Genomic DNA, 14,292 nt, shown 5'->3' with positions numbered 1-14,292 from the left:
ATTTCTGAATTTGTTTCATTGTATAAAGTTTTATAATTGCAGCCCATTCACCCAGGCAAGCCTGACCTTTTCTTATGATTTATATAGGACCAGTAAGGACCGTATAATGCTCAAATGGTGTGACCTAAAAAACTATAATAGATATACTGTATGTAAAAGTAAACATACATTTCCCTCTATAATGTTTGGGAAAGGTACATTTTTCTTTTTTTTTTTACCCCTCTTCTTCACATAATAAAACAATTCAGATTAAAATGCACATTGCAAAATTTAATTCAAGGGAATTTGCCTACATTTTGGTCACACCATACTGAAATTATAACAATTTTTTTTAGAGCCCTGTAATGTTTGGGACATAGCAATGATGAGTATATTAAAGCAGTCATATTTACACAGAAGGTTGGAGTGCATTTATTGACAAATAAATTGATGTGCAGGTTAGACAACTGATAAGACACTTTGATAAGAAAACAAATGTTGGAATAATGGTGAATGCTTATCTGCAAACTCTCACAGCGTAACTCCGGTTACTGTGGCATGGAAAGAAAAATGTTTAATCGTATGAAAGCAGAACGTCTGCTGTTTTTTACTGGATAAACACATGACCTTTGAATTAAAGACAATCATAGCTACAGCATTAAAACCTTATGAACATTGGGAATAGGCTGTGAAGCAGCCAATTATCAGGGTTAAAGATGGGGAGGGGGCTTGACATAGAAAATCTGTGAATAGACCATTTTAAAAGGATAACAGTAAGTCAGCAGTTGCCTTTTTGTCAGTCCTGGGGATAAGGATAAATGTGGAGCATTTTGAAGCACATAGATTATTTAGCATGTACAGTGTTTTGGTCATTGTGCTCATCAACCAAGGGGAGTGGCGTTTTAAGCTTACACTAGAAAAAACATAAATGTGCTTTTCTTGGAAGAGATTCAGCAACATAATATCAGTGCTTGTTCATCCTACACTAGTGCATATGTAGACACAAGATAATTGGTCTGATATATCTGTGCCTGATACTATCACTTGGGCCCAAGTCACAAACCCAGGGTACTGACTGAAAGAATGAAATATTAAACAAGTACATGCAGCAAAAAAAGTTTTTGCATGGGTTTACTGGGCTTAATCTCTGTGACAAAATGAGGAGCTCAAGAATTTTGTAGGATCTTGGAGTAAAATTTACTGTTACTATCTACAATACCAGACATTTTACACTGTGAGTTGATTTAGGGATAGTCCACGGTCTAGGAATTATATATTTTAGTTTGCCTATCAGTGCCTGAGAATTCTCTAGGATGAGCTTGAGACTTGGTGAGAGAATGGTGGTTTAATCATGGTCATACTGGATTGAAAGTGAAGTGTTATTTAAATGGGCAAATCGTGGCCATAATAAAACAATAATAGTATGTGCACAGTTTCAGTGTTTTTCAAAATATTGGTTATCTCCGTAAGCAGTCTGCATCACTCCGAGTTGAAAATATCAAAATGTGAGGCTATATAAATGACAAGATAAATCATTCGTGGATTTTTGTCTAAGAAAAAGATATTTATCTTGGAATAAAAAGTAAACAAGAATGATGAAGAAAATTTTGAATGATTGCTATAGCCTTCCATTGATTCTAATTAATGAGTAAATTGAAAAATAATGGTTTTAAGCACTTTGAAGCAATTAGTTCAGCATACCAGAGAAACCTCTGACAAAAAGATCTAAAAACACTGAAGCAGCAGACTTTGTGAAAACCAATACTCGTGTTATTCTCAAAGCTTTTGGCCATGACTGTACTCACACGGTGTTTTCTGTTTCAGTAGATGCCACACAACCCCAAAGCATTAATGACCCACCCATGTACTTAACAGTTGACAATATTATCATCAAAGTAAAAAAAAAAAAAAATCATTAAATCACAATCATTGCTGATGCTAATCAGTGCTTTCCATGATATAGTTTATAAGGAAAATGCACAGTGCTGTTGCATTCATGCAGACCCCATCCTTGAAGCACCTGCTGTGGCTTGCAAAATCCAATCAAATTTCACTTTAGTCACCATCCCAAAGATTTTTGTTTCTACTTCTGAGTATAAGAGCACACAGAGGAATAACACCCATGTGTTTGCAATTGATCACTGATATAATATCATAAATTGTAGAAGATGTGATGAAATATAATTTTAAAATTGCTTGTAATAAAAGAAAGTAACTCATGATGGCAGCACACTTTGCAGCAAAGGTTTAAAAATCAAGGGAGTGACAGAGCCCTAGTGCTAAAAAGTGTTGCCTGAATGAACAGCACAAAATAAAACTGGCCTGCAGGTATAAATGTATAAATGATTTCAGACCCATCTCCTAATGTGCTATACATTTAACTAACTACAGGACTCTAGCCGTGTCCACTGGTAGCCTACAAGGCTCAGCTCTCAAAAGCCAGAGAGAACTGGAAGTGCATTCGTAGGCTGTAGAATTGATACCACAAAAAATAAGCCTCCAACCAACTTTTAAAATGTTACAATCAATACTTATATTTTAATACTTCTGACAACACTACTCAAGATGGATGTATTTATTTATTTATTTGATGAAATCTCCAATAAGATTTTTTTCTCATAGCTCTGCCGTGAAGGCCATGTCTATATAAGTAATGCTGCACAGTAAAGCAGTGCACCACCATTCCTTTCTCATCTAAACCTGTTTGTAGTCTCTTTGCAGTCATATAATGACTTATATCAAAATAAAATGTATTTAGTGTGTAAATATTTTGGACTACAAGGCACATCTTCCTATTACTACAATACATACCATGTTAAAAGAAATGCATAATACTGTAATAGAGTTGCACCAGGACTGCCAAAATAGCATACTTCATGGCTGAATATGCATATGGAAACACTAAACTTGTGTCATTCATTTAGGTTTTTAAGGCAAACTAATTATCTTGAATATAGCCCATGAAATGTGGTAAACATAATGAAAATACATATGTCATATATGTCAATTGTAATGTAGTTTAGTCTCTCAGTTACTCTCATAACTTCAGTCAAGTTTGTTGTCTGTTTTTGGGTTTGTACAGAGGATGAGCAGTAACAAAGTCTGATCACTTATATATGACACTTTGAAAACACCACCACAAAGGGTGTCCATCCATCCATTATCCAACCTGCTATATCCTAACTACAGGGTCACGGGGGTCTGCTGGAGCCAATCCCAACCAACACAGGGCGCAAGGCAGGAAACAAACCCCGGACAGGGCGCCAGCCCACCGCAGGGACCACAAAGGGAGTTTTTATAGGATTTCTGAAATTCTGTTTGATACTTTTAATAAAAAAAAAACTGTTGAATGGGATCTTATTAGACCAGACTAATAAGACCTTATAGCTGAAGGGGTGCCCAAACATTTGCATATGCCACATTTACCTTTAACTGCACATTTACATAACCGTGCCATTGCTGTAATTTGTTTACTGTCAAAATTGTATTGTTTTTTTTTTTTTTTTACTTCAAATGTCAACAAATGTGTAAGTTGGCCATGGGTGCCCAAAGTATTGCATGGAACTGCATACTCACTAACCTTGTTTGGTGTTGGTAAGTCATCCTGATATATAAAGCAAGTTGTTTCCTGGGCAGAATGAATTATTCACCTGCTTCACTTTTTTTGCTGTTTGAGATCAAACAAATTTTTTGCATAACTGTAAAACATTGTTGATGTTTTTTTTCTTTTTTTAGACAATGCATATGATCCTGATGTAGCTGCAAAACACATATGGATTGATAAAACAGTCATAAAGGAGAACATTTGCTTAACATTTATGGATGATGGAAATGGGATGGACCGTGATACGATGCACAAAATGCTGAGGTGGATGCTTTCACCATAAATACCTTTTGTATTTGTTAATATTTTCAAAAGAATAGTTTAACAATGCTCTCAAGTCTTTTAAGCCTGACTATTATGAGCACCACAGTGTCTCTTGTACCAATTTATTTATTTTTAATGAGCAGCAAAAGGGATCTAACAGTTAGTACTGTTGCTGCTCCATAAACTGGTATTCCCATGCTCTATTCTGGATTTGTATTACTGTCTAAAGATATGCAGTTTGTTTCAGATTGGTTTTGGCTCTGGCTGTCTTGTAACTTCGGATTTGAATAAAAAGACGTTAACTGTTTAGCCAGTTTGAGTTAAAAACCGTTTAATACATTAAAAAATGGTTAGCACCTTCAACCCATCTCTCCTATTCCCTACCCACAATCACAATTTATCTTATCGAGAAAACAAGATTTCAGCATAGCTCCCTGACAAAACTGTAGCTTTAATTCCTTAAATCGTATTTGTGCAGCTAAGTCAAATGTTTTTAAAAAAAGAGACCACCAAGCATCCTAGGGAAAATGGGTTTTTGAACTGGGTATTCTCATTTTGTTGCACCTTTTATAACAGATGTGAAAGCAATAGTGAGGTCATAGTGAAGCATTAAGCAAAGAAAGTAGAAAGAGACTGAGATACTCAAGTGTGTTGTATAGGCTGGCTAATTAAAAATACTTGAAATAAAAATGGCTGGAAAAATCTTGGTATTTGAGAGTTTTTTTTTTTTTTTTGAGGTACAGCTATTCATGAAATTGATACATTTAAGGGGATAGACAGTTTCCTTTGTTAATACAGTGGAACCTCGGGTCACGAACGTCTTGGAACACGTACAAATTGGGTTATGACCAAAAAGTTCGCCAAACTTTTGCATCCGTTCACGACCACACACTCAGTATACGAACAAGCCAGTTTCCCTTCCGGTTAGTACGCGCCGATGATTTCCGCACGTGTTCAGTCTCTGTGTGCATTCGCTGTGAACTCTTTGTGCTCTATTTCGTTTCCCTTCCGGTTCGTACACGCTGATGATTTCCGCATGTGTTCAGTCTCTCTCTGTACAGTACATTGTTCTCGGTCAGACATGCATCAAGCAGAGGGACTCTACCTCAAAACTCTAACCTCCTCTCCACCCAGCTTCCTGCTCACTTCCTTCATGCCAGAACTCGACTCATGCAAGGTTAGTTTTCTTGGTTGTTTATGGTTAGTTTTTGTATAAATTAAGGATTTTTCAAATTTTCATTTTTTTCCCTGTGCTTAAAACTCATTAAAAAAAAAAAAAAAAAAGTGTTTACAGCGAGTGGTTCCTAAGGTTGTAGCATGAACTCTTGCAATGTTAGTTTTCTCAGTTCAAGGTTTACTCAGTGTAATTCAATGTTTTTACATTTAGTTTACTATTGCACTGTGCATTCTATGGTAAAAATAACTATTTTTGTGTTTAAAAATCTTTTAAAAAATATATATTTACATATAGTTTGTACGGTCCGGAACAGATTATTTATATTTACATAATGTCCTATGGGGGAAATTACTTCAGGTCACAATCAAATCGGGTTGCGACCAGAGTTTTGGAACGAATTATGGTCGTGACCTGAGGTTCCACTGTATTTCAGATTGTTAATGTAAGTAAATATACCAGATTTATAATGTACATGGTGCAGATCTTCAGTCATTAAGGTGTTCTGAGGATATATTGCGATATACAATACAGTTTATTTTTGTATAGCCCAAAATCACACAGGAAGTGCTGCAATGGGCTTTAACAGGCCCTGCCTCTTGACAGCCCCCCAGCCTTGACTCTCTAAGAAGACAAGGAAAAACTCCCAAAAAAACCTTGTAGGGAAAAATAGAAGAAACCTTGGGAAAGGCAGTTCAAAGAGAGACCCCTTTCCAGGTAGGTTGGGCGTGCAGTGGGTGTCAAAAGAAGGGGGTCAATACAATACAATGCAGTTCACAGAACAGAACAATTCCTCAATATAGTAAGAAATAAAAAATATAAATTTTAGAAGTACAGAGCAGAATTTAACAGTAGATGATATATCCCATAATAAGATTTGGATTTGTGTAGAGTCCTGGAGACCTCATCCTTCAAGCTGCCTCCCCCATTTGGCCATTCCACGGCTGAAACAGTGCTGGGCCAGCCAATCCGATGAAAGGACCCCTCTTTCCCACGATTCCTGCGATCCTCCATCTGGGATGACTTTTCCTTAGGCAGGCAAAACAACTTGGCAGGTGGGCCGTGGCGCCAAGTGCGACATTTGAGTACTGAGAAGAAAAACAGAATAAGTGAGGGTTAGTATACAATTATAACTGTCATGTTACTTATGTTTAAGTGCTAATGACTAACAACAGAGATGCAGTCTGTACAGTTAATCAGCAGCTCTAGTCAGGATATGCTAAACTGAAGTAGTGAGTCTTCAGCTCGGATTTAAAAGCTGAGACCGAAGGGGCATCTCTTATAGTAGCAGGCAGACCATTCCACAGTTTAGGGGCCCTGTAACTAAAAGCTCGACCTCCCACTGTTATTTTATTAATCCTTGGAATCATAAGCAGACCGGCATCTTGAGATCTTAATGTACGCTCTGGTTTGTAAGTCATGATAAGTTCAGACAAGTAAGCCGGACCTCGACCATTTAATGCTTTATATGTTAAAAGAAGGATTTTGAAATCTGCCGTAAACTTAACCGGGAGCCAGTGTAAGGATTTAAGAACTGGAGTTATGTGTTCATATTTTCTTGTTCTTGTAATAATTCTCGCAGCCGCATTTTGTATTAACTGGAGGCTGTATAAAGAACAGTTTGAACATCCAGTGAACACCGCATTGCAGTAGTCAATCCTACTAGAGATAAATGCATGAGTTAGTTTCTCAGAATCCTGTTTATTTAAAAAGCGCCTTAATTTCCTAACATTTTTAAGATGGAAGAAACATGTTTTGGACAACTTTGTAATATGCGCTTTAAATGACATGCTAGAGTCAAAGATAACTCCTAGATTGCGGGCTGATTCAGTAAAATTGACTGGGATTCCCACTGAGTTAAATGATGACAAAATATTGTTGTGATCAGCATCATTCCCTCCAACAATTAACATCTCTGTTTTATCTGTATTTAAAGACAAGTAGTTCTTATTCATCCACTCCTTTAATTCACTAACACAACTAATTAAAGACAGCATTGGAGAAACTTTGATTTAAATGAAAGGTATAACTGAGTGTCATCTGCATACGAGTGAAAATTAACATTATGTTTCCTAATGAGAGATCCCAGTGGAAGCATGTACAGTGAAAACAGTAAAGGTCCCAGTACTGAGCCCTGCGGGACACCATATTGAACTTCTGTGTATAATGATGGAATACTGTCAGCACATTTCTGTACGTATTGGAATCGATTTGATAAGTAAGAACTAAACCAAGCGAGCACGGTGCCTGTAAGCCCAACATCATTTTCTATTCTGTGCAGTAAAATAGAATGGTCGATGGTGTCAAACGCTGCACTTAAGTCCAACAACATAATTACAGTGGAGTTTCCTTCATCAGAGGATATCAGAATGTCATTTACAACCCGTGTTAGTGCCGTTTCTGTACTATGACCAGTGTGAAAACCAGACTGGAATTTCTCAAATAAATTGTAATGCATAAGGTGTGTCTGAAGCTGACTGGCGACTACTTTTTCTAGTATTTTAGAGAGAAATGGTAAATTTGAAATAGGCCTATAATTATTTAGTATATGTGGGTCAAGGTCTGACTTTTTAAGTAATGGTTTAATGACTGACACTTTTAGTGCATCAGGTACTGTGCCATGGAATAATGAACTATTGATAATGTTTAGGATAGGCGCTGCAAGAACATCCATTGCACTTTTTACTAGTTTTGTTGGCACTGGATCTAGGGAACAAGTAGTGGGCTTCATTTTAGAAATTAAACTTAATACTTCCTGCTCAGTTACAGGATTAAAATTACTAAAGTGCTGAGTGCAATGTGAGACAGGGTCTGCTAAGCTAGTATTTGGTTTGTACTGTGATGCAGAGATCTGGAATCATATATTTTTAATTTTCTCATTGAAGAAGTTCATAAAGTTTGTACTGCTAATATCTGTTGGTTTTTTGCACTGTTGATCTGAATTTCCATTTGTTAATTTAGCCACTGTTCTAAACAGTACCCGAGGATTTTTATTATTGCTATCTATTAATGTAGAATAATATTCTGACCGAGCTTTAAAGAGGGCTTTTTTATATTTATTAACACTCTCTGTCCATGCAATTTGAAAGACATGTAGCTTTGTTGTTCTCCATCTGTGCTCCAGTTTTCGACACTCTAATTTAAGAGCTCGAGTGTTTTCATTGAACCAGGGAGAGTTTCTATGTGCTTTGATCACTTTTGTTTTAAGGGGAGCCACTGTGTCCAGAGCATCTCTCAAGGTCACATTATAATGTGATGTTAGCTCATCTAAATTGTTTTCCGTATATATATATATATATATATATATATATATATATATATATATATATATTTATTGAATATTGTTGGCTCCCCCCCCCCAAAATATTCACCCAGCCCACCAACATGAGCTTAAAACATGGAAATAAATCTTTGAGCTTTTCTGTCATGTTTGCAGACTTTCTAAAGGCACAGTGTAGTCCACACGACCTTCCAGTGCTCATCAGAATATGCCAAAAAAACTGGATGAAAATTAAATCTGTCAATTTTGAGTTTCTGTAATTTCATACCAATTTCACCTTTCTGTGTAGCATTTACATATTACTGATTCTTTATACAAAACATTTATTACATTTCTAAGACTTTAGCATTCTGGCATCTAACCATCCATCCATTATCCAACCTACTATATCCTAACTACAGGGTCATGGGGGTCTGCTGGAGCCAAACCCAGCCAACACAGGGCGCAAGGCAGGAAACAAACCCTGGGCAGGGTGCCAGCCCACCACAGAGCACATGCACACACACTAGGGACAGTTTAGAATCTAAACTGCCTAATCCTGCATGTCTTTGGACTGTGGGAGGAAACCGGAGCAAACATGCAAACTCCATGAAGGGAGGACCCGGGAAGCGAACCTGGGTCTCCTAACTGCGAGGCAGCAGTGCTACCCACTGTGCCACAGTGCCGCCCTGGCATCTAACCCTTTAATAAAAAAATCTAAGTAATGGCCCATACAGTACTTCCATTTTAATTGCACTTTAGTGATAGTGCAGGTATTCACTCTTTGTATAGCAATTTAGAATAAAGCACTTTAATTTATGTGCATAAGTAAATGTATAGTAACATTAACAGGAATGAAATCAAATAAACAACGTAAATAATATTTCATCTGAAATTAAACATGCTGGTTTATATTAAGTAATAAGCTGCATAGACTGGGAGATTGACACAGGGGTGGCTTAATACCTCGTAATACTGTGTTCATTTATTTCTCTTTATCATCAAGCATATACTCTAGTACGGCAAACAACCTGTCAGTTATCTTTAATTACAAACATCTTTGAGTGTTTGTAGTTAATTGTGTGTGCCTCCATGAGTGAGTATATGTACTGTATATTTAAATAAATTATATATTTCAAACTACTTGTGCAAATGTTGTTCAAATCAATAAGCTTGGCCCCATGACTATACAGAGCAGATTGAAAAACCATGGATTAGTTAAGCTTTTCTATAGCAGTTATTGCTGGACATATTCACATATTCTTCAAAAATGTTTGACCCATTAGGTTAGGAACTGGATCAAACTGGACCAAATAAAATAGGTGGGTTCTGCAGCCTGTAACAAGACATAATGCAATATGCTTGAAGAAGATAGGTCAGTTTTTTTTTTGGGAGTTATCATTATACATAGGTCATGGCATTCCAGGCCCCCATCACTGTTGAAGTTACTGTGGTGCAATGAGGACTTCATGGTTGTAAGGTTATTGGGGTGGATGAGAACTAACCCAGAGATGTTGAATGTACTGGACATTGTTGGGATGGCATTGTTAATGGACCTATTCAGTGTAGAATGTAAGGTAGAATGCCCTTATACTGGCAGACTGGTGTAGTGGTGCCCATTTCCTGCTACCAGAGGGATCACACCCCTCAGTCTCCCAAGTAAGGCCTATGCCAGGATGCCGAATCAGAGTGTCTGTCCGATGGTTAACCCTAAAATATAAGATGAGCAATGTGAATTCCACCCTAGCTGTGAAATAGTAGACCTGCTCATCTTGCTGGTGCAGTTGCTAGAGTGTATGTGTGAGAGTATGATAACCCAGTCTAAGTGTTCTTCAGCTTGTGTTGTTAGGAGGTGCTGCAGGAGTATGAGATAACATGGCCATTCTTGTGTTGTGTTAGTTCCCAATATGAATACAGTAAAAGCTGTGCCAGAATAATTACGGTTAAGTCAGATTTGCTCAGTGTGGTGTCTGTTTCTGTCAAGGCTGTATCCTGTCGCTGTTCCTGTTTGTGGTTTTCATGGACAAGATATCAAGGTGCAGATGATGATGTGAGGGTGTCCAATTGGGGAGGCTAGGGGTAGAATAATTTCTTTATGCAGATGATGATGCCCTCTTTGACTCAATTGATTGTGACCTTTTGCACACATTTGAGTGATTCGCTGCCAGTGTAAACTGGCACAGTTGAGGATCAACACCTCGAAGTCTGAGGTCATGGTTCTGTTTCAGAAGAGAATTTATTGCTCTGCTTAGGTGAAGGGGGAGGGAAACTTGCCCTCACTGAAGGAGGTATCTTTGGATCATATTCACAATTGATGGAAGAAGGGAGCGTAAGATTGACATTCGGATTGGAGGTCTGTGGTGGGGTAGCTGGAGCCATGTCTAAAGACAAAACTCTTGGTTTATCTGCTGATCTACATCCTCTCACAAATGGTCTTGAGCTCTGGCCAATGAACAAAAGAATGATATTGTGAGTACAAGAAGCAAAATTTGGGGCTGATTGCCCTAAATATCTTGAAAGGCTGAAAAAGTCAGTAATTCGGGAGAACCCCAAAGTATAGTTCCTGCCATTTCGGATCAAGAGAAGTCAGTTGAGGTGGTTTAGGCATGTTGCAAGGAAGACCCACAGATAGCTCCCATTGAAGGTGCTTTTTGCATGCCCCACTGGAAGGAGACCCTGTGGTAGACCCAGGACACATTGGCGGGATTATATTGCTTGGCTGGCTTAGGAATGCATAATAATCCCCCTGAAAGTGCAGGAATCTATAAATGGGAAGTTTGGGCTGACATGCTTGGTCTGTTGCTGCTTTAACCCTCATTAAGAGAGCTGTTTGTGATTCCCAATGTCTCTTGTTCTATATCTTTTACTGCACCATGTTCACTATACTTTAAATGCAATTTTTTGATTAGGGTTTTTTCCACATAAAATGCCTTTTTCTGGAGTGCCATGATAGGACAAACATGGCACATAACCACTACTGCACCCTGTTTAATTCTCTTGGAATGGTAAAGAATTGAGTCATACTATGTAGATGTATATTGAAATTAGGGGTGTGTAATAATGTATCATCTGTGATAATATTTTAATAGTTGTTTTAATGATTTCTGAGGTGACATTATCAAGCATCTCACGCCCTTTTCAAAAAAACAATCAAAAACACACCTCCAGAGTCTACATATTACTTGCATCATGTAGGCTAGTATCGCGCTTCCAGACTTGATTCTCAGTTGAGAATATACATATGGAGAAAATCATATTAAAAGTTTATAGTGAATAATGGTGAAATCCTGCACTGCAAAGGCTACATCCACAGGGCTTCTTCTTCAACACCTGCCCCCTATTTCTCCAGTTGAAGTTTTTACCACTGGAAGTTGGGAAGAGAGAAAAAGAAGCTGAACAAAATACTTGATACTGAGAGAAAATTTAAATTTTCTGTTAACAGTTTAGGAGCTCAGTAGAATGAGGTACCTGAAGCTTGATAATTTGTACATTGTAATGAGTGTAGAGACAGAAGAAACGGACAGACACACCTGTAGACCACCACAGCTACTTGGTTCCACACACTTGAGAAGTGCTTTGTCTCCTACAATATCTTTCTGTCATTTTGAAAGTTGCATCACTATATGTCATATAAGTGAACTGTGTCTAAATAAACATTGTGGTCTACTGATACACTCTGTTAAAACACTATGGCTATTCTGGCATGGCATCTTTCCAATTAGACATTAATATTAACTTCCTCTAGTTATTCATTTATACATGCTGTGAGATGGTGGATGCTGTGTAGCATTCTGCATGCTTGTACTGGTGTCATTCATAAGATTTGTTGATTCAAGTGTGTTGAGTACTGAAATCTCCATCTTATCTGGCTCTTTTTTATCAACTCTTTTAACAGTAGTCATTTTCATCTCCTTTTGATAGGGTGTAATGCATCTTTTACACTGAGTGCATATTTTGCTCATATTTTCATAAACATAGCAGTTTATCGTAATTTAGAAGTTTGCTGTCTTTTAGATCAAATTAATTAGAGCACAATCCATTTTTACAGTTCATAAACCCTACTTTCAGCCTCATCTTCATGAGGTGTTGGATTGGATTAGAAATGTAACACTCGACAAGCTAATTATTCCCACCCAGTTAAAAAAAAAAAAAATATTGTGGAACCCATATATATATATATATATATATATATATATATATATATATATATATATATATATACAGTGATCCCTCGCTATATTGCGCTTCGCCTTTCGCGGCTTCACTCCATCGCGGATTTTATATGTAAGCATATTTAAATATATATCGCGGATTTTTTGCTGGTTCGCGGATTTCTGCGGATAATGGGTCTTTTAATTTCTGGTACATGCTTCCTCAGTTGGTTTGCCCAGTTGATTTCATACAAGGGACGCTATTGGCAGATGGCTGAGAAGCTAGATTGCTTACTTTTCTCTCTTGCGCTGACTATCTGTGATCCTGACGTATGGGGATTGAGCAGGGGGGCTGTTCGCACACCTAGACGATACGGACGCTTGTCTAAAAATGCTGAAAGATTATCTTCACGTTGTTATCTTTTGTGCAGCTGCTTCCTGAAACGACAAGCTGCACGGTGCTTCGCATACTTAAAAGCTCGAAGGGCACATATTGATTTTTGACTGAAAAACAAACTCTGTCTCTCTCTCTCTCTCTCTCTCTCTCTCTCCCTCTCTCCCTGCTCCTGACGGAGGGGGTGTGAGCTGCCGCCTTCAACAGCTTTGTGCCACGGTGCTTCGCATACTTAAAAGCCAAACAGCCCTATTGATTTGTTTGCTAGAGATTGTTTTCTCTATCTATGTGACATTCTGTGCTCCTGACACGCACTCCTTTGAAGAGGAAGATATGTTTGCATTCTTTTAATTGTGAGACAGAACTGTCATCTCTGTCTTGTCATGGAGCACAGTTTAAACTTTTGAAAAAGAGACAAATGTTTGTTTGCAGTGTTTGAATAACGTTCCTGTCTCTCTTCAACCTCCTGTGTTTCTGCGCAAATCTGTGACCCAAGCATGACAATATAAAAACAACCATATAAACATATGGTTTCTACTTCGCGGATTTTCTTATTTCGCGGGTGGCTCTGGAACGCAACCCCCGCGATGGAGGAGGGATTACTGTGTGTGTATATATATATATATATATATATATATATATATATATATATATATATATATATATATATATATATATATATATATATATATATATATATATATATATAAACTATACAAACCCCCCCGCCCCCCCCCCCCACCCTTGATCATACGGACTTAGTCACCTCCCCCATAATGTGTTACTATATATTGCCTTTGATTCTTGTAAGTCTAAGCATTATCCTCTGATGAAGACCCCTGATAGGGGTTGAAAGCTCAGGAATAAAAACTATTTTATGATAAGTGATTCTTTTTTCTCCCTTCGTGGATCTCCAGCTGCAAATAAATATATATATATAAATATATATAATATATTCTATATACACACACACACACACACACATCAGGTGCAGAGAGACTACATGTAGCCTAATAGGATAGGGTACTGTGCATGCACATTAAATGTTGGTATTGTTTTTTTGGTGTTTTCTTCTTCTTGTCCAGTTTTTAGCAAAATTTTAGATTTAGTGACTTGTATAATATATTAGATTTTTTTCTTGCTTGTATGCTGCAAAGTTCACCTTAAAGCAGAGAAGCTGAATGCTTATCAATGAGCTGTAGTTCAATTATGATTAGTATTTTATTTCCCTTGGATTCAGGTCTTGTTTGCATTAAGGAAAGTGTCTTTTGATCTATTTATGTTAGTTTTTGTTGGTCTTTGTGTAAATTTTTGCAAAGTAAATCCTGTACTCCTCTTTGAAATGTATTTCAGTAAGACTTGCACTGGTGATTTAGATATTTTTATTTATTTTTTTTATTTGAATGCTTCAGTTTTAAGTAAATGAATAAGACATGTTTTCCTTAAATATGCTGTTTCCATTAATAT

At 37.3% G+C, this 14,292-nt stretch overlaps 1 protein-coding gene across 1 annotated transcript in view; it reads left to right on the top strand.

Moving 5' to 3' along the window:
- Positions 1-14,292, top strand: part of morc3a (MORC family CW-type zinc finger 3a) — a 93,792-nt gene that overhangs the window by 16,355 nt on the left and 63,145 nt on the right. Inside the window, exon 3 of the mRNA XM_051926291.1 lies at positions 3,715-3,847. Coding sequence (XP_051782251.1) covers positions 3,715-3,847 — 133 coding nt within the window. The remainder of the gene's footprint in view (positions 1-3,714; positions 3,848-14,292) is intronic.

The sequence above is a fragment of the Erpetoichthys calabaricus genome, chromosome 4 (assembly GCF_900747795.2).
Source record: "Erpetoichthys calabaricus chromosome 4, fErpCal1.3, whole genome shotgun sequence".
Lineage (NCBI taxonomy): Eukaryota > Metazoa > Chordata > Cladistia > Polypteriformes > Polypteridae > Erpetoichthys > Erpetoichthys calabaricus.
The sequence above is the reverse complement of the archived record's forward strand: the minus strand, read 5'-3'. Positions and strand labels throughout refer to the sequence as shown.